General features: G+C 44.3%; 1 protein-coding gene across 4 annotated transcripts in view; it reads left to right on the top strand.

Moving 5' to 3' along the window:
- The window catches only part of NEDD4 (NEDD4 E3 ubiquitin protein ligase), a 2,078,892-nt gene that overhangs the window by 1,778,287 nt on the left and 274,609 nt on the right, over positions 1 to 25,996 (top strand). For all 4 annotated transcript variants that reach the window (XM_078684873.1, XM_078684874.1, XM_078684872.1 and 1 more), the window contains one exon: positions 11,156 to 11,216. In XM_078684873.1, the coding sequence (XP_078540999.1) occupies positions 11,156 to 11,216 (61 nt within the window). The remainder of the gene's footprint in view (positions 1 to 11,155; positions 11,217 to 25,996) is intronic.

Below are 25,996 nucleotides of genomic sequence, written 5' to 3'. Positions count from 1 at the left end.
AGCATTAACATGGTGCTTAAGTGTAAGTTTAGTGTCCAGTATCACCCCCAGATTTCTTGCTTTGGCCACTGGAGATGGAGGTGGTCCAAGAACATCTGGCCACCAAGTGGGTGACCAAGCTGGGGAGAGATTACCAAACACCATCACCTCCGTTTTATCGGAGTTAAGCTTCAGGCAGTTTGTGGACATCCAGTCACTTATTGCCAACATTCCTGAACTAAAATTAGAAGCCACTTCATCTCCGTTTTTATTAATAGCCAAGACAATCTGGGTGTCATCAGCATAGGATGTCACCGCCAGGTGATGGGATTTAATGACCCTCGCCAAGTCCGACACATAGATGTTAAATAGTGTCGGACTTAGCGAGGATCCCTGGGGGACACCGCAAGGGAGAGTAAAAGGTGGTGAGGTGAAATTGCCAAAGGCGACGGATTGTACGCGATCGGTGAGAAAAGAGAAAATAAGATCCCTGGCACCATGTGTGATCCTTATCGCTGAGACACGGTCGATCAGGATGGAATGATCGACCGTGTCAAACGCGGCGGACAGGTCCAACAAGATAAGCACTGCCGATCCTCCCCCATCGAGTGTCATCCTGATTTCATCCGTGGCTTTGATAAGCGCGGTTTCCGTCCCATGTCCCTTTCGAAATCCAAATTGTGAATTATCCAAACAATTATTGTGATCTATGTACTCTGAAATTTGGATATTCATAATGTTTTCAACAATTTTGGCGGGGAGAGGGAGGCAGGATATATGGGTCTATAGTTAGCAACTATAGAGGGATCTAGAGAACTCTTCTTAATGAGAGGTTTAATGGTCGCTTTCTTCCAGATAGACGGAAAGATGTTAGAGGAAAACATAGCATCAAATATTTCCGTAAGTTTGGGACCTATGATGTCCGGAAACTTCTTAAGAATGGAAGGGGGGCATGGATCTTCAGGCGAAAAGAAGGACGAGAGGTTAAGTCAGGTGGGGTAGAACCTGCCCACGTCAAGTCCGTAGGATCCTTAGGAGTGGAGGGTGAATGTCCAGTACTGATTGTGTGTGCCTTAAATTGAGTATAGATGTCAGTCACTTTACTTTGAAAGTGGTCCGCCAGAGAGTCACAGAGCTCTTGAGTAGCTATAATGGGGGTGGATGTCGCTTGACCAGAGAGACGCGTGACTACCTGAAAGAGTTGTTTCACAGAGTCATGTGCAAGGTTAATTTGGGTGCTGTAAAATTTACTTTTTTCCGTGACGATGAGTTGTTTATACTTAGACATCATGATTCTGTAACAGGATTTTTGTTCTGGGTCATAATCTCGTCTCCATCTACGTTCCTGACGTCTACATTTTTGCTTTTCCTGCCTGAGGACCTCATTGTACCAAGGGGCAGACCTAGAAGCCCCATTAATGGATTGTTTCTTCAAAGGAACCGTCATATTCACTGTGTTCTGAATCCAATTGGTATAGTTAATAGCTCCTAGCTCAGGATCAGTCACAGTGGATGGCAGCGAGGTAAGTAATGGACTGAGATGCGACAATATCAGTGCTTTTCCGAGCTCTAAATTGGTTGATAGATAAGGGATTTTTAGTTGGGGAGGAGGTGTCTTTTAGTAAAAATTCGAAAAGAATAGCCGAGTGGTCTGTCCATGTCAAGGGGAGAACATCTCTCATCCTGAGTGATTTATGACTGGAAAAAAGACCATCCAGACGGTGGCCCGCAGTATGGGTGGGACCAGAGACTAGTTGTGAGAGTCCTATTACTTCCAATTCAGATAAAAGAGCTGCTGTGTCAAGATTGTCCGACATCTCTAGGCGAAAGTTAAAATCACCCAAAATAGTGTACTGATTTTCGCCTGCCAGTGGTTCTAATAGCATTTCCAAATTAGCAAGAAATGCACCACGAGGCCCTGGAGGACGATAGATAAGCGTGCCTTTAAAAGGGGAAACATTGGGAGTTGCAATTGTAAAAATAATTGATTCACAACTGGTGGTAGGGACAGCCTCCATTCGTACTATTAGATTATTACGATATATAATGGCCAGGCCACCTCCTTTTTTCGGGGGTGGTCTGTCCATTCTAATGTTCGAGAATCTGTCACCGCAACTCCTGACGATCAGGTCCACAGGAGGGATCACCCCAGGTTTCGGTTAAGAAAAGAAGATCAAGATTATAGTCCTCAATAAAGCTCAAGATTTCATATTCGTGCTTGGGTAGGGAACGTGCATTTATTAATGCTGCAATGCAAGGTTTAGACAGTGTTTTCTTCCTGCAAGGGGTGACTGTTGGTAAACGCAATAGTTATTAGTAACAAAAGAACATCTAGGACAAACATAAGGGAGGGAATATGATTGGTTGGCAAGTTCAAGACGAGGACAGAGGAGAGGGGATGTATTTAACAAGTGAAGTTGCTTAGAATCATAAGTCAAGGTCACCTCAGGACTATTTTTAGAAAAACTGGCATGGGGGGGTGGCCCTAGGCTCCGTCCAGGCGCGGACGGGCGCAGACGGGCTTGCCTTAGGCGCGCCTGCTGCGCTCGTCCGCTGCGCGGCCGGGAAATGCACATTGATATACTGGAAGAGAAGGCAGGGGGCGTGGCCTGATGCAGTGGGCGTCGCCTATGGGAGCAGGGAAATGGCGTCAAGAATGTATCCCGCGGCAACGATAATATCGGCTGCGCGGGGAAGCCCAGAGCGAGGAGAGGATGAGTAAGTGCCCAGGGAGGGGGGAATTAAAATACAAACACAGTATCACAACAAGATTTTTAAAATATTAACAAGCTTTCTCCCGGCTGTGCCTCAGGAGATAAAGTGTCCACTGGCTCGCGCTAGTAGTCAGCGCGCTTTATATACTATCGGCAGGGGGCGTGGCCTGATGAAGTGGGCGTCGCCTGTGGGAGCAGGGAAATGGCGTCAAGAATGTATCCTGAGGCAGCGATAATATCGGCTGCGCGGGGAAGCCCAGAGCGAGGAGAGGATGAGAAAGTGCCCAGGGAGGGGGGAATTAAAATACAAACACAGTATCACAACAAGATTTTTAAAATATTAACAAGCTTTCTCCCGGCTGTGCCTCAGGAGATAAAGTGTCCACTGGCTCGCGCTAGTAGTCAGCGCGCTTTATATACTATCGGCAGGGGGCGTGGCCTGATGCAGTGGGCGTCGCCTGTGGGAGCAGGAAAATGGCGTCAAGAATGTATCCCGCGGCAGCGATAATATCGGCTGCGCGGGGAAGACCAGAGCGAGGAGAGGATGAGTAAGTGCCCAGGGAGGGGGGAATTAAAATACAAACACAGTATCACAACAAGATTTTTAAAATATTAACAAGCTTTCTCCCGGCTGTGCCTCAGGAGATAAAGTGTCCACTGGATGGTCAGACCATCATTTAATTACTTTTAATGCCCAAACCCTGAATAATACAAGGCCCGCAGCTAGACAAGACAGGACCTTTCTCAGCCGAGTATGGAAATGACTGTCAAGAAAGGCAAAAGCAGGGGAGCCCCTGTTTCAGATAGAAACCTTTTTTTATTCGGAAAGTCAGATCACAGAGAATTACAGTACTTTTTGTGAACACTTAACTGAGAAACTCGAACAAATTGCCCCGCTGAATGTTATCAGAAAACGAGGCAGCCCGTCTGCACCATGGTACACTGAGGGCCTGAGAAATCTCAAGCTTTTATGCAAAATGGCCGAAAGACAGTGGAGGAGGGACTACACGGAAAAAGATAGAATAAACTGGAGACTCTCAATAATAAAATACAAAAAGGAAATGAAATAGCTACTGCTAAAGCAGAACACTTTGCAGCCATCATACTGAAAAGCACCAATAAATCAAGAGATATTTTTAGAATAGTGAGAGAAATGACACATCCTGAATGCACTAATAGTAAACATCAAACCTTCCCAGTAGTTGTGTGATGGACTGGCTGTCTTTTTCCAGGATAAAATAATTAAAATAGTGGAGAGTTTGGAAGATCTACCTCCTCTCATATCACCACATCAGAGCACATCGACAAAAAGTGAGAATGAAGAGGGAACAGCCGAGTCCCCCCCCCCCAGGGTCTCCCTGGACAACTTTGCAATTCCTTCTGAGAAGGAGTTTGCTCAAGTGGCCCTCGGAATCTCCTCTGGGTCACCATTGGATCCTCTGCCCCACAAAATCATGAAGGAATTTGGGTTAGAATTCTTTCCTATTCTTCGACAGCTATGTGGTCAATCCCTTAGTACAGGCATTGTACCGGCTAAATGGAAGCAGGCTGTTATCACGCCACTTCTGAAAAACCCCACCCTCGACCCTGGTTGCCACAAGAACTACTGGCCAATTTCACTTCTGCCCTACCCAATTAAGATCACGGAACGCCTGGTCAGCAGGTCCCTGTCCATCTTCCTGGAGACAAATAACATACTAGAGGAGGAACAGTTTGGGTTTAGACCGGCCCATGGGACAGAGTCAGCTCTTGTGATGGTATTGGACAGCCTACGAATGCGAGCGGACAGGGGCGAGTCGGCAATTTTAATCTTGCTGGACCTGTCCGCTGCTTTCGATATGGTGAACCATGACATACTGCTGACAAGGCTGGAGACCTTTGGGGTGAAAGGGATGGCGCTTAATTGGCTGCGATCCTATTTGTCCGACAGATGGCAGGCAGTGGCACTCCCTCCGTACCAATCTGAATTTGTCAAAGTCTTACATGGGGTTCCGCAGGGATCATCCATCAGTCCCATTTTGTTTAATGCTTACATGCAACCTCTGTTGGGAATCATTAAAGCTCATAACATCAGCGTGATTAACTACGCTGATGACACACAGCTTATGATTTCCCTTAATAGTGCTCAAGCAGATTCATTAGATAGCTTTTATGCCTGTATGCCCGAAATGGCAAAATGGCTGAAGGGAAATTCGCTCCTGTTGAATAGCGGAAAAACGGAGATTCTACAATGTAAGGTGGGGAGGATTGCCCGAAGCCTGCCAGCAGACTTCTGGCCCTTAGCATCGGATGGTCCACTGACACCAGTGAATACGGTGCGGAATCTGGGGGTCAGTTTTAACGAAAATTTAAATCTGGAGACCCACGTTAACAAACTGGTGGGTAAGTTGCTTCACTCTAATACGAGGTCTTCGGAAACTGCTGCCTTTGTTACCTCCACAGGCAAGAACAACTGTAGTCAGGAGTACCATTCTTAGTCGCCTGGACTACTGTATTGCCCTGTTACTGGAATCACCTAGATATCGAATTGCCAGGCTACAGAGTATCCAGGCGGCAGCAGCTAAGTTAGCACTCTCTCGAACTCGCCGAACTTCAACAACACAAGCATTGGCAGACTTACACTGGCTACCAGTACCTCAGAGGATTTTATTGAAATTCTTATGCATCGTGTTCAAGGCAATACATGGTCAGGGCCCTAAGCCACTTAAGGACAAGTTCCAATGGTACGAGCCCACCCGGACCCTCCGTTTCTCTTCCACCAACCATGTTAGAATACCCAGGATAAAGAAAGCGACCCAGGGCAGGAGAGCATTTAGAGTGGCAGAGGCCCGCCTTTGGAACAGCCTTCCACTCGAAATCAGGAAAATTCACGAATTGTTGCTGTTCCGCAAGAAAATCAAGACCTGGCTTTTTACGAGGGTATAATCCCCCAGGTGCAATAGTAATTGACTCCTGTTGGTATACCTTCCTCCTGCTCTCACGGCTGATTGCTTCCTTTTGACCTATTCTCTCAGCGCCAGGATGCCCGCAGGGTTACAGTGCGCTCTACAAATTATATAAATTAAATAAATAAAATTATATACGAGGACATCCCTACTATTTGGTGTGGGGTTTTCCATCAATATGTTTATATATCACATGGAGCCCTTCTCAATGCTGCCTAATCATAGGGGCAGTACTGGGCACATCGCTCCAGGCCTTTCCCCATACTTGGAGGATCTGGGGAATTTAGGATACGATTCTGATGTTTTGGGAAGGGCTTGGACTCCAGTTATGAGCCAACTAGGGCTGTTGGGTTCTTGCATACTCCTAGTCTTTCATGCATGGCACATGAGAACTTTCAAGTGGTGTCTCTAAAGGCTGTATTTCCGGCATTGGGGAGATCTGTCAGACACCATTATGATCTTCTGGGACGCTGTAATGGATCTGGCTTGGCGGGTTGTAGAGGAAAACGTGCGACAAAGGTGTCCTTCCAAATCCCGCCAGCTGTGGCGATAGTGGCAACTGATGCCCGTACCCTAGGATGGAATGCTCCTTTGGAAGAACTGGCAATCAGAGGCCTCTGATCTCTGGAAGATCAGATTTTTCACATCAATGTGTTAAAACTGAGGGTAACTTGGTTGGAGCTCAAGGCATTCTTCCCTCCCCTCCCCTCCACGGTGTATCCTACCTTGACAGATAAAACCATATGGTATGTCAACAATCCGGGAGGAGCAGGGTCTCAACTTCTCTGTTGAGAAGCCCTGCAGCTCCTGAGGTGCACCAGCACAGAGTTTGGCTGGTAGTGAACCATCGGGCGTGCTCTCTGAACATCAGGGTTGACAGTCTCTGTCAACATCATCTTACTCTCCAGCTGGAGGTGATCCACTACAGCGTTACTCGATGGAGCACCACTCGGGTGGACTTGTTCTCCACTCAAATTGCCCACAGTTCTGCTTCTCACACAGGTCTCCTGCAACCCTTGCTGTATTGCCTACTCTGTCTTCGTCTTGGGGAGAGTGGCAACCATCTCTCCTAGTCGGAGGGGCAGGTTCTGTACCCCACCGGCCTGGCCATCCACCTTCTTGACTGGAGATTGAGTTCCTTCCATCTGCTAGCAGACATGTTGGGTGGTTTTCTGTCCGATCGCTGCAATTCTGTCAAGACTGTGTACACCAGAAGGTGGAATAGGTGTGTCACCTTATGTCCTGTGAAATACATTCTCAAGCTTGCGCTCTCAGTAGCGCAGCACGATTATGCCATTGGGACTGTCAAGGAACACTTACCAGCCTTAATGGCCTTCCGGGCCAATCATCCCTTTTTGAGTAGCTCATTGTTTTAATATTTCTCAAGGGCTTGACAGATTTGCTCACCCTAGTCCTTTTGTCAGGCTGCCCTGGAACCTCAATGTGTTTTTGACGTTTTTGATCGGGTCTCTGTTTAAGCCATTTCATAGTTGCTAATTGGGGCTTTAAACGTTTAAAGCAATTTTTCTAGTTAGTGAGTCATTCTGTGATTTGCAAGCCTTTAGCATGCAATCTCTTTTTTCCCTCCACAACTTAGTTCTTCAAACCAAAGCTGGTTTAAATCATAAGGGCGTTCTCCCATTCCTTCTGGGTCAGTCACTTACCCTGCCTTCCTTTTACCTGCCTCCAAATCACACTGAGTAGGAGAGATTGCACAGACTTGATCCAAAAGGGTGGTTAGATTTTATTTTGACTACACCAAGTATTTCATGGTCAATGACCAACTCTTTGTAGAGTTTGCAGAGAAGAGGAAGGGAAAAGCTGTTCAGAAGAGAACCATGTTGAGGTGGATCATCCTGTGCATTAGAGCACCAAGGACCATTCTACCAGGACAAAGTCTTCATCTTTGCATTATTGAGGGGCATTCCTGCGGCTAAAATCTGTAGAGTGGCAACATGGGCATCTCTGCATACTGTTGCTGAGTAATACTGCTTAGATTATGGAGTGCGACAGACCAATTTTTGTGCCCATTTTGTCCGCCAGGACTATCCATTCACACCCCCCCTCCTTGTGTACTGTTCAAAAGGCGAGTAATCTGCTGGTAGACGTTTTCACGTTACTTATCTTTGGTACTGATCTTTTCTTGTGGAAACTGTCTTCCTGCAGATTACTCATCGATCCCGCCCTCTTCTCCTTCTTGGATCGTGGCCATGTTAATAAGGTTCCATATCATTTTCTTACTCTTCACCTTTACAGAATTGATGTCTTTCTTATTCTTCTGCCTCGTTAGTGCAGAAAAAGGGATGGGAAACTGAGGTCAGGCCGCCGTTTGGGTGCTTTATGGCTTCAGTTATGTCACAATCGTTTTGACTGAGTGAACTGCCCCTTCTACCATAAAAGAGCCATTTGAAAAGTTTTTGGATCTAGTCTGTGGCCTGAAATATTCAAAGGATGAGGAATCTGAAGGTAGATAGGGTATCCACCAGAAATGTGGTTACTGAAGATAAATATTTCATACATTTCTTCAGTTCACTTATTTGTTTACTGTGTGGTGTGTAATTGTATAGATTATCCTTTTGCTTGTTTTCATATAGTTCGCTTTCTGTTCAATTTTACACAACACAAATTTGGTATCGTTTACTTCCAACATTTACATTTATTATGCACTAGCCTGGCTTCAAATTACGTCTTGCAAAATACTACACCAATTTTCTCGTACAAGCCAGTTTGGGGGGAAAGCCCTCACAAATATATTGTGTATGACAGGTGATGTACCTTCCAAACATGGATTTCCTCTAGGTAAATTTAGAAGAGATTCATGGTTCATCATTAGTATGTTTCCCATGCTCTAGGTAGTAAGTTGGTACACCTGTATTACGTGGGGCCAGGGGAAATCTGCAGGGTGTAACGACATGCATCAGTGTACTTTGAGCCCTTACATTTCTATCGCCTTTGAATAGCCAGGCTTTGATTATATGCTTAATTTTTTTTGTAAAGGTTTGCTTAGCTGATTGCTTAGCCAGTAAATAGCATTTACTTTTTCTAAGGTATATTACCCTGGTGGACATGATTTCATCTTTTCATGCAAGATTGTTTAACTAGATAAATGGCAGCTGTCAGCAGCAAGGTTACAGAGATTGTTCCACAGAAATGTGCAAAATTTCCACCCTGATAACCTTTTTGTTCTCCTGCTTCACAGTACCACATATGCCATTATTTAGTACTATAAACAAAGTTATGTTAGGGCTCTCTCTTCTCTGTATTTTGCACAATTCTTTTCAGATATCTTCACTTATATGCATGTTCCTGGAGATTTTAATAAACATTTGTCACTTTGTCTTAGGTCTCATCTATTCCTTTCCACAGTGTCAGTCATTCTCTGAGGTTACTTATGCTGCTGTTCAGTCTTCAGTCAGTGTTACAGTTATGTTAAACTAAATTGCAAATTCCAATAGGGGGTTGAATCCAGTGTTGTCTAACCAATTGACACTGTATTTTGTCATACCAATGGGTCCTTAATATTGCTCATCATGTTTATGCTGGTTTTTTTGTGCGTCCCATTTTCCAGTCTTCCATCTTTGCTCATACTTCCGTAGATGAAGCCACTATCACAAAAGGTCATGCTGTTGCTTCCCAAGGGAATGATTGATATTGTCCCCAAGATGTGGAGGGGCCTGAGTTGCTATTCCAAGTATTTCCTTATCCCTGAGCAGTACAAGGGTCCTATACCCATTGTTTTACCTTATACTTTTGTCTTGTTCCAGTGTTAAGAAGAATGATGACTGTCCGATTCTGTTGGCCATGGAACCCAAGTACTGGATAGTTTCCCTAGACTTGCAGTGTGCATTCTACCATATGCAAATCCTGCAGGCCTACAGACTTTATCTACACTTTGTTGTGGGGTCAAACCCTTTTAGATTCACCAGGCTACCCTGCAATCTGAATTTGGACTCTCAGGTTTTTATGAAGGTTGTTTTGACTTTAGTGGCACATCTTTGCAGGTAGAGGGTCCACGTATTCCTGCACCTCTATAACTGGGTTGTTGAACCTTAGCTAGTCTCAGTTGTGTCATTATTGTCTTTTTTGGAGTTTTCCTTTGGTGAACCCAAGTACCATCTGCAACCTTGTCAGAGTCTTCCCTTTATCAGGGCTATTCCGATTATAGTTCCCATAAGGTTGTTCCCACAGAAAGACCAGGATATTTGGCCTATGAACAGGAGCCTTGATGCTTCTGAGACTACCTGGTCTACTAACCTGTAGCATCTTGCTACTGTCCTACGTTTGCTGGCACACTGGGGCCCATCAGTGGAATCTTAGCCTGCAGAGAGCCCAGCATTCTGGATAAGATTTGGATCTCCAATGAGCCAGTACATGACCTTCAGTGTTGGATTCCAACCTGACATATTGTAGATCATTCTCAACTTCTTCTTCTGTGTAATCGGTGATGATCAGTCAATTGGAGCAGCACACTATCCACCTGGACGTCAAGGCATTTCTGACAGACAAATTGACCGCATGTGGTACTGCAATAAGCAGGGGGAAGTGGGTTCCCATACCCTCTTTGTCAAGGCTGAGGTGGCTGAACTTCTACAAGGTTTTCTTGGCAATGTGTCACCTGGCAGGATCCCTCAACATCAGGGGAGAAATTCAGTAGGCCTTATCTTTTAGACATGATTGGCATCTGCACCTGAAAGTAGCACTGGGTATCTTCGCCCAGTGGAGCATGCCTTCGCTAGATCTTTTTATTCCTTCTGAAAACACGCAGTATACCACCTCTGCTTTCTAGTTTCCTTCTTGAGGTTCTCTAGGAAAAGTGTTCTTCCTTTTTTGGAATTCAGGACTCCTCATTTCAGCCCCTTCCTCTGATTCGGTGGGCCAAAAAGACTTTTAGGAAGGAACAAGTGCAGTTTATTCTGGTGGCTCCACATTATGCCAGGAGGGTCTGGTACTCAGAAGTGCCCATCTCTGAAGGATCCTATCTGGTCGAACTGTTGTCATAACAACACGTCAGGGTGTCACATCTGAACCTCCAAATATAGACCTTCATACATGGCGATTAAGGAGAACCTTCTGAGCAGGATTGAGCTACTGTCTGAGGCGGTGGATGACCGAAGGAGGCAGATTTCTCCACCCACCAGCAAACAGAAGCTATTGGAAGTATTTCCAAATCAAGTCTGGAGCGTGAGGAGAGTCACAGTGTGCGGAATCTGTGGTTAGGCAGAGTAAGCTCCAAAAATAGTGTTACCGAAGGTAAGTAACTTATTCATCCAACATAAGAATTTGTCTCCCTCATGGATATGGACATTCACTCATGATATTCAGGTAGGACTGTGCTGTAATCCAGAAGAAGAGAACTTGCTATAATGTACATCACTTGCAATGTATCTGATCATTTACCTAGAGATGGAACACTTTTTCACTAAATAAAGGAATTTAATCAATTCTAAAAATAATTGTTCATTATATGAAGAAATGGACTTTGTACTAAATATATTTTTACTGTTTGTTTTTCTTTAGTCTTGTGATACAGTGGCGATTTGTGAATAGAGTTCAGAAGCAGATGGCTGCCTTTAAGGAGGTATTAAATTACTGAGTTCTTTAAAAAATTCATGCAACATTTTCTTCTATGTCGATGTTATGAAGTTTCTAATACATCCTTAACTTTAGGATGTAACCTCTTTCTCGCTTTTATTAGTGCGGTAACTTGCATTTATGATTGATATGATATAAGATTGATATGATATGACAACAGATTTCTCACCTTATGAATTGCGATTGGTACCAGACTTTATCTAAAAACTCTTGCAATAGCCTTGCACGCTGGTAGGTGACACATTCAGTTCCCATCAAAACTCATTCCCACCTCTGGACATGGCAATAGGTATTCATATACAGGCACCATCGCTGTGCACTGGCATCAGCTTTTCATTTTCAGTGGCCTTCAAAGCTAATTTGGAACTAAGCTTCTACAGATCACAGTACATTTACTGAATTATTTTTCCTTCAGCAAATTATTTTGACAGTGTGCAGGTATGTTGCCCCTGAAGACTACACATTTCAAACTATGTGATGCATGCCGGAAACCAATGTAGACAGTGGTCCTAACCTGATTTTGATAAGATATGAAACATTAATCCTTTATGTTTACGATTTATTAATCGGTAGTGGAGCTAAAAAGAAAAAGAAATTGTAAAGCGAATGATCCTTAGTTGGTTATTCATAAAACAATTGTACAAAATGCAACAAACCAAAACCTGATTCACCATGCAGTTTATTATACTTTGTTCAAGCTGGTGATATGTCAATCAGAATTCTAATAATGCAGTATTTTTCAGACAGAGAAGGTTGCTCCAATGGGGAACGTGCATAGAAAAGTAGTGCTCAGTGTGAATTGGTGAGAAGGGAGAATCAATGTGGAATAAAAGGCACTTTACATAATTTATAGCAATGGGACTGGTTGTAAATCACCGTCCTAGTAGGCCTAGCCACATTTATGATACATATGGTTGTATTTATCTAATTCATACAGATACAGAATTGAATTCCTTGTGCACGATATGGGTCACAACATGAAGGGTCTAGGCCTTTCCAAGGGGTTTCTTTTTTTCTTCCTCATTCGCCTCTGACTCCAGCTTACAAGTGATGTGCAGTTTGCCACTGTTACTCACTTTGGAGAGGTATGGTTTGTAATGGGGTACTGCCCCAACCTTGTTCGCCCGCCTACCAGTGGCTCCCCGACTATCTACCTGTTTTGCTGACCTCTTGTTGTTTAGGAGAGGGTGGTCGTACTCTGCCCTGATCTTAAGGGACAAGTATTGTGACTGGCATTCCACTTTAGATCACCGTTATCTATGCACCCGTGTTATCGGCAGAGTCCAGCACAAACTGAGAGCATCCCATTAGGCTTAATCATAGGACAAAAGACGATTTGGTGGACAAAAAAAGTGGTGTGGAGTACTAATCATAATGGTTATCTAAGCTGGAATCCAATTTACGCGGGGGTCCCAGATGGCTCTCTTCTTGCTATTTATTAGTCTAGCCAGATCGATACTTGATGTTTTATACAAGTATGAAAGCCAATCCGAATGTATAGGGGGGGAAGCTTCAACTCATCTCTTACAAATTTCTTGTCTGGCCAGTAATATAGCAAAAAACAGAAAGCCCCTATTGGGGCCAGTAATTCCATCTTCAATAACAAAAATTATTAAACTAAGTGTAATAGGTATAGGGTATCCTAAGATGGATTCTATAGTGGACCCCACTTTTTCCCAATATTCCGAAACGGCAGGGCAAGTCCAGAACATATGTGTATCCGGAGCTCTTTCCAAGTTGCATTTTTTTACATTTAACCGGTGGATCCTTGAACATCTTAGAAAGTCCTGCCGGGGATAAGTAGGCTCTATGAGTGGTGAAGTAATTATTTCTTCTCAACCATGCTGGCTTTACTGTTGAGAACAGAGTGCTATAAGAATTCTGCCACAATTCAGCCCAATCCACCTCTGGAATAGATTCCTCCCATAGCTCTTCTGCTAGTTTAAAATCCCCATCAATGGCCTCCTTGATTGCCCAATAGAAAGAAGATACCTCCTTCTTCCCTGCTAACTTTGCCACAAGATAATCTTCTAGAGGATATCCCTGCCCAATTGATGTTTTTTGGTTCTGAGACCAGCTCTTTAACTGTAAAATTTACCATTGACCACCAGGCTTGCTGACGGGTCGCTGTAAATGAGATTTATAGTTTGGCGAAATTAAGGGCCAAAGTAAAAAAAATTCAAGTACAGCAGCAAGGTATTTCCAGTTAACCCTGTCGAAGGCTTTTGTTGCATCTAACTTCATCGCTGCCAGAGGGAGAGTGAAATTAGAGGCAAAGTCAATGGCACCTATCAGATCATGCGTAAGATCGGAGAAACTTCTGCCTTTTAAAAAACCTCTCTGGTCGCTATGCAGTAGATCTCCTGCAACTGCGCGCAGTCTGTCGGCCAGGATCCTGGTAAAAACCTTGTAATCCGAGTTAAGAAGTGAAATAGGTCTGTACGACCCGCACTTCGTAGATAATTTACCTGGTTTTAAAATCAGGGTGATATTTGCTTCTCCCCACGAAGATGATGGTTTGGCCCCTTCTACCAGGATTTTATTAAAAACTGTTGTCATAAACGGGATTATCAGTTCATCCAATGATTTATACACTTCCACTGGGAGGCTGTCCGGCCCTGCTGCTTTACCAGATTTACAAGCAAGGAGCGCCTTCCTGACTTCTTGTTGTGAGATTTCTAACTCTAAATGTTCTCGTTTGCTGGGTTCTAGTGCAGAAAGGTGAATCGCATTTAGCCAATCTTTTACCGAGATAATGTATATGCTGTTGTCGTCCTCATATAATTCCCTAAAATAGGTATAAAAACCGTTTCCTATCTCTTCTTAATTGCTTGTTAGCTTATTAGTATGTGTGTCTTCTATTTGTTTTATCAAATTACGCAATCTGTCGGATTTGGCCTTCCAAGCTAACAATCAACCTGCTCCCTCGCCGTACTCAAAATGAGCAAGTTTTCTCACCTCCCACCTCTTAAGTATTCTAGCTTGAACAGTGCTATCTAAGCAGGCCTTCAGGGATTCCATATTAGTTGTTAATAATTGAATTTGATCCTGATCGGTTTCTTTAATATCTTTTTCCACCTCCTTCATTTGTCTTTCTATGGATTAGATTTTCTCCCTATACTGTCTATTTTTATAGGACATCCTATTAGTAGCTAGACCCCTTAGAAGAGATTTAAAAGTATCCCAAACCACAGTCGGGTCAGCTGAACCGATGTTAATGTTTAAGAAGAATTTTATCTACTGGGACAGGTGGCCAATTTTGGCATCATCCAAGAGGAGTGTACGATCAAATGACCAGGCCCTTTGCTGAGCCTTCCCTACTAAATCCAGATCCATCCAAATAGCTGCATGATCTGATAGATGTGGGGTCAGATAGCCTATATCTTTAATATTGCTCCTTACATCATTACTTATTAAAATATAGTCGATCCTAGATTTGTGTCTGTATTTTTTATTGTAGAAGGGCACTCCCATTTGGGTGCCTGACCTTTCCCTCCAGATATCGACCAGCGCATTCTCCCTCATCATAGTTTCCAAGAAAGCTCTAGATTTAGACGGGGCATTGGCCCTACTGCTTGGAGATTTATCCAATAGAGGATTAATTATTATATTAAAGTCCCCTGCTAAGATTATCGTATCGGGAAACCCCAGCAGATTGGAAAAAATAGTTTTCAAAGTTGTGGGGTCTTCTCGATTAGGGCCATAATACCCAACTATTGTGATGGACATACTTTCTGCAGAGTCTTTAGCTATGACCCATCTACCACTTGCATCAGTCACAGTGTTCAGAAGACTAACATCCGCTTGTTTTTTAATCAGAATGGCGACCCCCCCTAACATTTGACGATTGACCAGAACAGAGACAATGTTCCACCCATCTAAACTTCCCACATATTTCCGTAATTTCTTCATTAAGAAGATGGGTTTCTTGCAGGATAATTATATGTGTGGGTGAATCCTTCAAATACTGGAAGATTTTTTCTCTCCTGCTCTTAACACAGAGGCCGTTCACATTCCATGATAAACATTGCCACCGTTTAACTCCACCAGTGGCGGCTGGTGAAATTTGAAAGTGGTGAGGCGTAAGACCAATGAAAGAACTTTGGCATGCGAGCGAGCATTGCGAGTGAGCTGAAAAGTTCTCAGGGGAATGCTGGGAAGTTCTCCCTTGAGAAAACAAACAAAAACTGGTGTCAAATGATACATTTCCTAGTGCAATTTCTGCATTAAACTGCAAGTAACTCCTCTTCCCCAAGGCATTTGGTCTGTGGGGAATGGATTGGACCGAACTTAGGCACTTTAGATGCTCCTATAATGTTTGTCTGAAGGGAGAGACTAGTGGTAACTGGCCTCTTTAGGGTGCAAATGGAGTACTGGCATAGAACTACACAAACAACACTTTTAAGTTTTGTTGTAGTGGCTCCAGTAGGTGAAGCGCATTGCATGATGGGTCCATGCCCGTTGAATTCGCAGACTGACTCTTGCAGTCCTCCTTCCACACTATATTCTGCTTTTTGGAATCCAGTTTGTCATAGGACCCCATACAGTTATACCCCGTTTCTTTGCCCTCTGGCCTTTTTTTGAGTAGATTGCCCGCTCCAGCCTGTATGTTACAAATAGCCTTGCTTGCCATTGGCCAAACGATGGAGGGTTCAAGTTTTTCCAATAGGAAGCTATACAGATCCGTAGGATAGTCATTGCAACAAAGATTAATGCGCCGCCAGTTTTTGGGTCTATTTGGCCATATATCCCCAACAGGATCGTATAAGGTGAAAGTTGAATATCTAACAAGAGAATATTGCTCAAAAAGTTTTGTATCTCTTGGATCAATGATTGAAGTTTAGGGCAGGTGGCAAAAATGTGTACAGCATCTGCACTGTACACAGCGCAGCGCAGCGCGGGCATTTTGCCCCGGGGCCGGAAGTCCATTTAGAAACCCTTCTGGGTGTTATGTACAAGAATAATGCGGTTTTATAAAATTGAGCTTGTAGCTTTGAGGATAATAGATATAATTGTGCCAGATTTAGGGCAGAGACAAGGGCATTCGGCGGGGGATTAACCTTAAGTTGCCATTTAGAGTCGATTTTGTTTAAGTCATCTGGTCGTTGTTCATTCAGAGTGGAATAAATGCTTCCTATCCTTGGCAGATTAGGGCTTGTTAACTTGTCAATGAGTTTGATAGCGGCAAAGCGGAGGATCCGCCGGTTTTATGTCTAAGGTAGTTAGTGATAGCCTGATATTGAAAGGCCTGGCTATTGCCCAATTTCAAGCAGGTTTGTAGGTCTTGAAATGTTCGGATATGTCCGGAGCTAAAAAAAATCCCCTAATTTATTAATCCCTACTAAGTACCATTCTCGCAAGTATGTGTTTTGAAATATCTGTGGCAGCTTGTCATTGTCTCTGACCGGGGTATAGTAGTTTAATTAAGATATTCCGAAGATCTTGCGGACATTGTTAAAGACTCGGTAGGCGCTAATCAGAGTCTTAAAACAGACACGTTTATAGTAACCAAATTCCATTTGGTGCCATAAGCAGCCCTTTACGCTTTCCCCCAGGAGTGAACAATAGGTAGAAGGCAACCCTGAAAGGCTTGGTGAACATTCCTCTTTTAATAGGTCACTAGAGTACTGCAATACTGAGGCCCAATAACATAGTTTTAGGTTAGGAAGAGCCCAGCCTCCCCTTGTCCTAGGAAGGGAGAGGAGATTGAATGCCCTCCTTGGCTGAGCGTATGCCCAAATAAACCGAGTAAATATTCGTTCAAATATGTCCATTGAGTGGTTGTTGAAATCGAGCGGTATGGTTCGGAAAAGATAGAGTCGTTTTGGAAAGAATGTCATTTTTAAGACATTGCACCTCCCTACTAAGGTAAGGTGCAGGTTGTCAATTTTCCGTAGAGATTTTTCCATTGTAGCGGCCAAAGGAGTTAGATTTGCGGAGACTACTTTGTCCAAATCAGAGACTATGTTGGGCGCAACTAAAATGCCTAAACCTGTTGCAGTCAACTCACCCCAGTTTAGTGTCATTCGGTGGGAAGAGAGACTGCCAGAACACGTGTAAAGAGATTTAGTGTTTGAGATAAAACAAGTGCTTTCAAAATATATATTTTTGTAAAAGCCAATCAGATTGTCCCTGGCGCACACCTTTTTTCTAAGTTTCCTTTATTTCTTTATTTCAAAACTCAGCTGGTAGCATTCTTGCAGTATCTCTACATCTTTCACTCCTTGTAGTTTCAAATGACTTCATCAATTAAAGCCATATAGATATTGGTTCCCAAGCAGCCTTTAGATTTTCCTAATTAGCCAACTGTACATGTGGCTTGTTTTTTTTTCACTTTTTGGCTGTCCTATAGCTTGACAGTACAGAAGACCCCCCTATCCCTTCCTTTTTAGCCAGAGGCCCCCCAAGGTCATCATTAAATTATTCTTTGTATAGTACATTTTTAAAATAATGACTTGCATATTCACTGCTAATTGTACAGTCATGTGCACTGATCACATTACCTGACTGAGCAGCCATAACATAAAACTGCAATTCCCGATGTTCTTTTTTTAAGTTGCATGTATTTTTCATTTTAGGTATTTGTTTTAAACGTTTTACCTAGAAGTGAAAGGCTAACAAAATAGCTGCAGAGTATTGTGTTGTGTCCTTTGATCACGTCTCAGACGACATTACCATATTCATACAATGCCTTCACTCAAGGATCCATCCTTCCTAAGTTGCACTCTAGGTCACAGTTTCCATATACTATTTGAATGTACCTCAATGTGAGCCACTGGAGGAGCTTGCCGCTCATCCCTTTCCTAAGAAGAAGTAAGTCAAGCCAACGCCAGGCAATGGAAGCCTTTGGCTCCAAGTCTTGTGTCATCGCTTTCCCATGGTGAGGGGTTGATGGCTCACTGATGCAACCTGGCTGGGTGGCACTGATTCTAGGGGTCCAACGGACACCTCGATAAATTATTTGCAGATAAACTGAAACTTGTACCTGCTCAATATCAACTTCTCTAAACAGATTCACGCTTTTGCTCCTGGAAGCATGCACAGTGTATCTTATTACAAAGTAATGTCATACGTGAAAATGAAAAAAAAGAGATGCAGTGAAATAAAGTTCTCGCTTAGGATCACACAATTTGTGGAATTGAGTCCAGGTTTTCTTGTTTCACATTGGGCAATACAGCTTGTAGAAGAGTATGCCTTCATCAATCAAAGGTTTATGCTTTAGTTTCAATTCATGGGTATAGGCGGCAGGCAGAACCCACATTTTTGACAGTTTTGCATAGCAGAAAGCTGATATAAGGGCTCTTTACAACAGACTACTTTATACAGATTTTCGGCACATAGATCGGGTCAGTCATATTATGTTGAGTGACTGAGGCTGGAATTCACTCTTGCCACTAGGCCACATCCCACCCATGAAGGCTCTGATTAATTTGGGAGTAGGTTTCTGAGAGGACCTTGAGATGAGCCAGGCATCTGGCTGGAGCTTTCAGTAGCTTGCCTACCTTTATTTTTTTGTAAATGTATCTGCTGGTATTTTTACTCTGGTATTTGCTTTCATGTTAGCCGTTACACCACACATCTTCGCCCTGGAGGGATTGTTTTCTTACAGTGAGGCTCTTCGTCAGGTATTTCCTTATTTCAAAGCGGAAGCTTTGTCATTTAATTTTAAAATACTTGCTCCTGCTTTGCCTCCCGTCCAATAACTTGTTCACTTGTCTCTGCCTACCATCTCTACATAATCAACCTCCATGCATTCACTCTAATCCCAGCCTTTCGCCATGCGTCACAGGGTGGGGTCAGTGATGTTTGGTAATAACACCTGACCCCACCCACCTGTGATTACTTAGGAAATGGTGGGAGACAGCAACGATTGACATGCAGCCAAAGGCGTTTCCGGGCTGTTGTTGAAAACGCTCGGGCTGCCTTAAAAAGTATTGCTTACATGTGTCATATGGGGGTGGACCCCGAAGACCCCGGACCGTGGAAGGCCCGGGCTGGTGTTAGGTGAGCTCATCGGCCTCTGCGAGGGTTGGCACATGCGCTCTAGCATAGGTCTGTGTAAAAGTCCCTGGTTTCTGCCTGACCCTCACTAAGCAATGATCGGAGCGTGACAGCAAGACAAAGGAAAAACTGTTGAGTTAACTTTGCAATACGATGTATTGATAATAACAAATGTGGATCCGGATGGTACATAATAAATTACATGAAGGCTTTATGTCCCATCCAAACTGACATGATTTGTGATAAATAAGCCAGCAAACTTGGAAGGGCGCCGTCCCCGTGCCCAAAGGCAGCAGCCGCCCCTGAACTCCACCCTAGCCTGCAAAGTATCTGTATCGAACCCATAGCAGCAAAAAACACACAAAAAATACCATACTATGGTTAAAAGACGAATTAGATTTATTTTTTACCCACCTGCTCCCCCACCCGTGCTAACCCCACAACACCCTTACACCACGTCCCCCTGGAGAACCCTTCCCCCATTTACCGGGACTAGTCCAGATTCTGCCTACCCGCGAGCCCTGCTCTACTTCATTTTAATCGAGTGTTGATACTACGCTAAAATAGACGCGCTATTTTCATTACAGAAAAACTTGGGTCGATTCATCCATTACTAATATAACTTATGTAAATAAATGATTCACAAAATACAAGATGGTGAAATGCCTGATTACTAACACCATTCCTAATATGCCATTCCCATATATGAGATGGTGAATAAATAAATTACTTTCTTAACGTCAATAGTTTCCCCCTCGAAGCTCCTGACAGATGTTTACAATACCGCACACTATATCTCAACACCTGTTTGAGTTATCTTAGAGTCTCTAGGAGATCGTCTGCCTCCTGCACTGTTCAGACATTGTGCATCTTGTTATTATGCATGATTTTCAGTTGTGCTGGGAACTTAAGTTGAACGACTGCCCCCAGTTTCTTAAAGGCTTCCATTCTATTTCCCAACTACCATTGACGGTCCAGGGGTGTATGCGAGAGGTCCAACCTGATCTCAAAAGTAAACTCTTAATTTCAACGATTTTAATTGGAGAGCGGCAGCTAGTATTCTTTCTTTCAATTCAAAAGTAAGAAAATTGATTAACATTTTTCTAAGTTTTGTCCGGCCAGGGTGCCTCCTAAAGGGGTCTCTATGAATCCTCTGTATGTCTTGCCTTAGTTCTTCTTTGGATTCCTCAATCTGCACAGCTTCTTTTATGAGATTGACAATAAAAGATTTTAGATCGTCCCCCTCTTTGCCTTCTGGCACTTTCAACAGATGCAAATTATTGCTCCTGGAATGATTTTCTAATGACTCCACTCGGTCTCGGAGTGCGGCTTCTTCCTTCTTTAGTGAGGAGATATCTGATTTAACTGCTCCCAAGTCTGTTTTCAGTTCTTCCACAGAGCTCTCTAAGATCATTGTCCTGGAGTCTAATGCGTCAAACTTTTTTTCTAAAGACTCGCAAAAAAGTCTGATCTCTGCCTGATTAGACTCTGAAACTGCGAATCCTTTTTTAATGTCTGATGCCATAGTGAAAAATAGTAGCTCTAAGGGGCTCCCTGCAGGGGGTATCCCCCCAAGTTCTCCTGAAGTCTCTCCCCTTATCTCATTGTCATCCCCCTTATGAGCCTCCGCCTCCCCATCCAGGTTGGCTGCATCTGCACTTACACCCTGTCCCTCTGGAACCACCGGCTACTTACCTACTGTTACTTCTGCAGCCTCTACTACTTCCAGAGGACCGTACCCCTGTAATTGGGATTGCTGCACATCCAAAGGGACATCCAGAGGCTCAACGGGTGCCGCTGGTAAATTCCTGGGCTTCAGAAAAGTCGAGGTAGATATGGACAAGGTGGCTGAGCTCTCACTAAGCAAGGTTGAGGAGCTTCCTGATGCCATACTTACGGGGCAATGGGGCAACTTTCCTACACTAAACTGACCCCCACTTTCCCTGAGAGCTTCCCCTTGCCTTACCACATCCAAAACTTGAGGGAGAACTCTAAAATATGACCTTAGCGAGGGGGTTACTCTTACGTTGGGGTCACCAGAGGAGCCTCTCTTTTTTGTATTTTTTGTGCCCTTTGCTCCCTTCCCTTTATTCACCCTTTCCTCCGTATCTTCTGCCGACTTCCCACAGGATAACTCTTCACTCTGCGGGAATATTTTGGTAAAGTCTTTAAGTATACAGCTTGCTCTGGGCTCCTGCTTTCCCTGTGCCTCACATTTCTTACTCTTTTTTTCAAACTTTGCTATAAGAGGCTTAGCTGTCTTACTTTTTTTACCCGACTTACCCAGTTCAAACCCCTGCGAATTTGCGCTACTGAGTACAGGTTTGTTAGGGGCAGAAACCACCCTTCGCCTCACACAATAGGGTGCAGCCTGGAATTTGCCTTCCTCACTCTTAGGCTCCTGACTCCCTGGTACTTTGGCTGGTACACTCGTCTTTCTTATTTCCAAACCTTCAATCAAACCTTCAACCAGGAGTATGCTGCCATTCGTTGCCTCTGCAGGAACCTTGTTATCCAGCCTCACCGATGTCACCTCTGCAGTCTCCAGCATGAACGCAGCCTCCCCTGCCGAACTTCAGGTGCTGACTCTGCCTGCTCCGCTCCAGGACACACTTCGAAGAACGCTCTCAGAGAGCAGCCAGCGCGCCGCAAGTCTCCACCTCCTCCTCAGCTTGGAGCCGGCTACCAGGCAGCGCGGGAGGTCCACCGAGGCAGCCAGACACATCCCCCAGCTTCTGACCATCTTCAACTGGGTAAGGGATTTTTAACAATTTATGATTTACAAAAAACAGCTCACCGTGACCTCCTCTATAAATTCCGTAGGTTTTTAGCGCGATAGTGCAGCGTAGAGTAGGGGAGATTACAGGCTCAGCAAGTTACCGCGTCACTCACGGCCGCCATGTTCTCTAGGTCGGCGTTTCGACCCGGCTTAGGGCTCAGGGGTAATTGCAAGCCTCGGCCGTGCGGGTCTTCATCGGGACAGGGGCGGGGTGTGGGAAGACAACCAGGTTCAGAGGGGCTAAGGCATCCTCAGCGTGGTGCGTGCTTGGGAGGCCTTAGTCAATTGTAAACGCCCGCATTGGAAATTGAACACGCGTACTGGAAAGAGATAACCGAAGTTGCCGATCTATCTTGATTCAGTCAAGTTCCACACGACGGCATCCCTTATCAGAATGTGATGTAACCACTTAGAGTTTCCCTTCGCAATCACCGGCTGGGATTGCTACAACGGTCACACCCTTGGTGTGTACCAACTTTACAATTGACTAAGGCCTCCCCAGCATGCACGACGCTGAGGGTGACTTAGCCCCTCTCAACCTGGTTGTCTTCCCACACCCCGCTCCTGTCCTGATGAAGACCCGCACTGCCGAGGCTTGTAATTACCCCTGAGCCCTAAGCCGGGTCGAAATGTCTACGCCCTTTGGAAAGGCCTAGACCCTTCGTGTTGTGACCCATATCGTGCAAAGGGAATTCAATTCTGTATCTGTATGAATTAGATAAATACAACTATATGTATCATAAATGTGGCTCGGCCTACTAGGACAGTGATTTACAACCAGTCCCATTGCTATAAATTATGTAAAGTGCCTTTTATTCCACATTGATTTTCCCTTCTCACCAATTCACACTGAGCACTACTTTTCTATGCACGTTACCCCCCTTGGAGCAACCTTCTCTGTCTGACGAATACTGCATTATTAGAATTCTGATTGACATATCACCAGCTTGAATAAAGTATAATAAACTGCATGGTGAATCAGGTTTTGGTTTGTTGCATTTTGTACAATTGTTTTATGAACAACCAACTAAAGATCATGAGCTTTACAATTTATTTTTATTTTTAGCTCCACTACAGATTGATAAATCATAAACATAAAGGATTAATGATTCATATCTTATCAAATCAGGTTAGGACCGCTGTCTTTTGTATCACGTTACACCCAGGTCCAGGACCTTAATTGGGTAAACCCAATTTTTTTAAATGGAAACCAATGTAGGACCCACATAATGTATCCCTGTGGTGCATCGGCATGGAACCTGTCTCCCTTCATGTAACAAATCCTGTCTAATGGAACCCAAAGCGGTCATGGAGAGGCAACCGACGCTGCCTGAGCACAATTAGCAGAGTTGATCATGATCTAGATCATGACGATCATCTGGTAAGTCTGAGGCGAAGGCGAGAGCCAAAGCAAGGAAGAAACATTGTAAGAGGACTTCCATTGAGAGGTCAGAATGTCATTATTCAAACCTCCTGCTCTGTCTTCCTCCTCAAACCGAGTACCAAAGTTGGAGCATTTGTGGCTGAGCTCCCTGAGTCTCCATTAACTCCGAAGCAAATTGCAGCCTTCTAGGCAGCCATGCTGCTCATTTTCATATTCATACTGGCTCCTTCTGGCCCTGTTGACCTGTAAGGTTCCCCAGTCAAACATCTGCTTGTGGGCCCTTCTTTGGACGAAATCAATCAGCTTTGCTCTGGCATCTGGCAGTGCTTCTACTTTCTGCTGCAGACTTTGCTTGTTACTCTTCCTTCAGCACCACCTCTGGTTCCAGCGATGCCAGATCCGGCCCCATTCAGATTCATCTTCGACAAGTCCTTGATGTATGTCACATTATACCATTTGCAAAGCATTACCTTAAAGGACACCTCTTTTCTAGTTCCTCTGCCTTGGCAGTTATACTTCCAAAGTTAGGAGCCTATTTTTGGATCAGACCCTTGTGCTATGCACAACTTTGATCCAGTCTGTCATGATGAGGCAGATCATTTACTTCCTCAAAATCACAATGATGCTTGTTTGTACCTTGACTTAGAAAATACAAGTGGCTTAGAACTTACCCTAAATCTGGCTGAGATCCACTTTTGGGCTTCTGATGCAAGAAAGTACATAATTTGTGGTGATGGTCCAAAGAGCAGCAGAGGTTTTGGAGCTGCCAATCCCCACTGAAGAGTCTACGGCTAATCTGATGGAGATTTATCAACCTTTCCCTTCCACGTCAGAGCCTCCATTACAATTTAAGAAAACCTTGGTTGGCCCAATTATGGCAGTTTGGCTAAAGTAATTTTTTAGGTGCCATAGACTAACGCATGGAAGGAACCAAGTTCCTAATGCACCGTCCTACTTCAAAGAGCCTTGTGGTGAAAATATCCACCTGTACGGTACATCCTAACTGTTTTTGTACAACCCCTGTCTATATGGAGCATCTTTTTCTTATGAAAGTCAAAAAATGGTAGCAGCTCATCATAACATGTTGTTAAAGTCACTCTCACCTAAGTAGTGCCAGGTTTCTGAGGGCGCACGACAAGATGGGTGCTCACTAGAGCAGCTCCGTCGGTCGAGCCCATTATTCCTTAAAATTTTGCAGTCCTACTGAAGAAAACGGCCTCAAACTGAGGAATCCGAGTGTCGGAGGTTTGTAGGCACTTGGGGACTGAGAAAGAAGTGCTGATTTGGAAATGGCTGCTGTGGGTGAGTGCCCGGGCCTGTTCCACTGTGTTGATGGGCTGCGCCCCGTCCTGTGAGCACCACTAGACTGTGCGACGTGTGTGCTCCCCCTGCGGTACACGGGGCGGGAGCCCGGATCCGGCCAGACACTAACGGTGATAACGCTGCTGCACGGGGCACGGATCGAGGTGCGTGGACCCGGCGGTGCGGCTGACGTCGGCCCGAAAACCCTCTGCGGCCTGAATCGCATCGGATATCCTGAGCGGGCACCCGGCATCACTGTTCCCCACATCACCAGATATCGGCACAGAGACACAGTTCAGCTTCTTATTAGGCAAGAACTGCAGTGTCAGTGGTAAAGGACAATACTAAATACGCTCCCCCACAATCTTCATCTACATGCAAGGAGCATGGATAAAACTAACCGAGCGATTTCAAGCTTCTGTTGGAAATGGTGAATGTCATTCTGGCTGCCTACTATCCCTCCATCAAGGCTATATATTGAGGCAGCTGGGCTAAATTGGTCTGCTGGCGTGAGGAGAAGCATGCTAATCCCTTACCAGTGAAACTGTCTGAAGTTATTTTGTTTGTACTGTCTGTGAATCAGCAAGGCTTGTTGTTGGCACTGTTTGAGGTTAATTAGCTGCCCTTTTGCCATTTCCTCATTTGCCTCTTGTGTCAGTGAGGGTGCGCTTGGTGTGCCCCTCCATAGGCACAGGACAAGTCCAGTACCCTCACTCATGTCAACGAACAGACATAGGCTTTTGCTCACGCGCTAGAATAGTGTGAAACCAGGGCTATAATAAAAGAACTGGTACACGCAGTTGGGGAGGGGAACTTAAGTGTCCTCCATGCAGATGACATTCCTGTCCCAATACTAGCCCTTTACTGGAGTACATTTCCTGGATGGGAAAATTCAGAGGGAAGTTTGTGAATGCCAGCAAACTCGCTGGTTTGGGTGTTCACAAACTCTCAAGGTAAAGCATGCCTCAATCCTCTTGCTTGCTACCACATGACTGGGGTTTACTAGTTTAATCGTTCATAGTTGTGTCTTTCTAGGTATGTAGTGGTAAAACCATTTACTCTAGCCATGTATCCTTTTGTGGATACCTTGACCGGCATAAATGGAACTATTTCCAGCCATAAACGGCTTTATGAATTAGGGCTTTGGTGTTTATTTAACCAAATTCACTCTACATTTTCTTTTCACAGCAAGAATCTGTACATTCATTGTTTTTAGTGTTTGGTGCCACAAATGACTATGTGTTAGTCACACTACAGTTTGAGGTTGCTGCAGTCACCACAAACTTTCCAGTGAACTGGT

This window comes from Lissotriton helveticus, chromosome 3_2 (genome assembly GCF_964261635.1).
Source record: "Lissotriton helveticus chromosome 3_2, aLisHel1.1, whole genome shotgun sequence".
Classification (NCBI taxonomy): Eukaryota; Metazoa; Chordata; class Amphibia; order Caudata; family Salamandridae; genus Lissotriton; species Lissotriton helveticus.
Note: the sequence above shows the minus strand (reverse complement) of the source record. Positions and strands in the feature narration are given on the sequence as shown.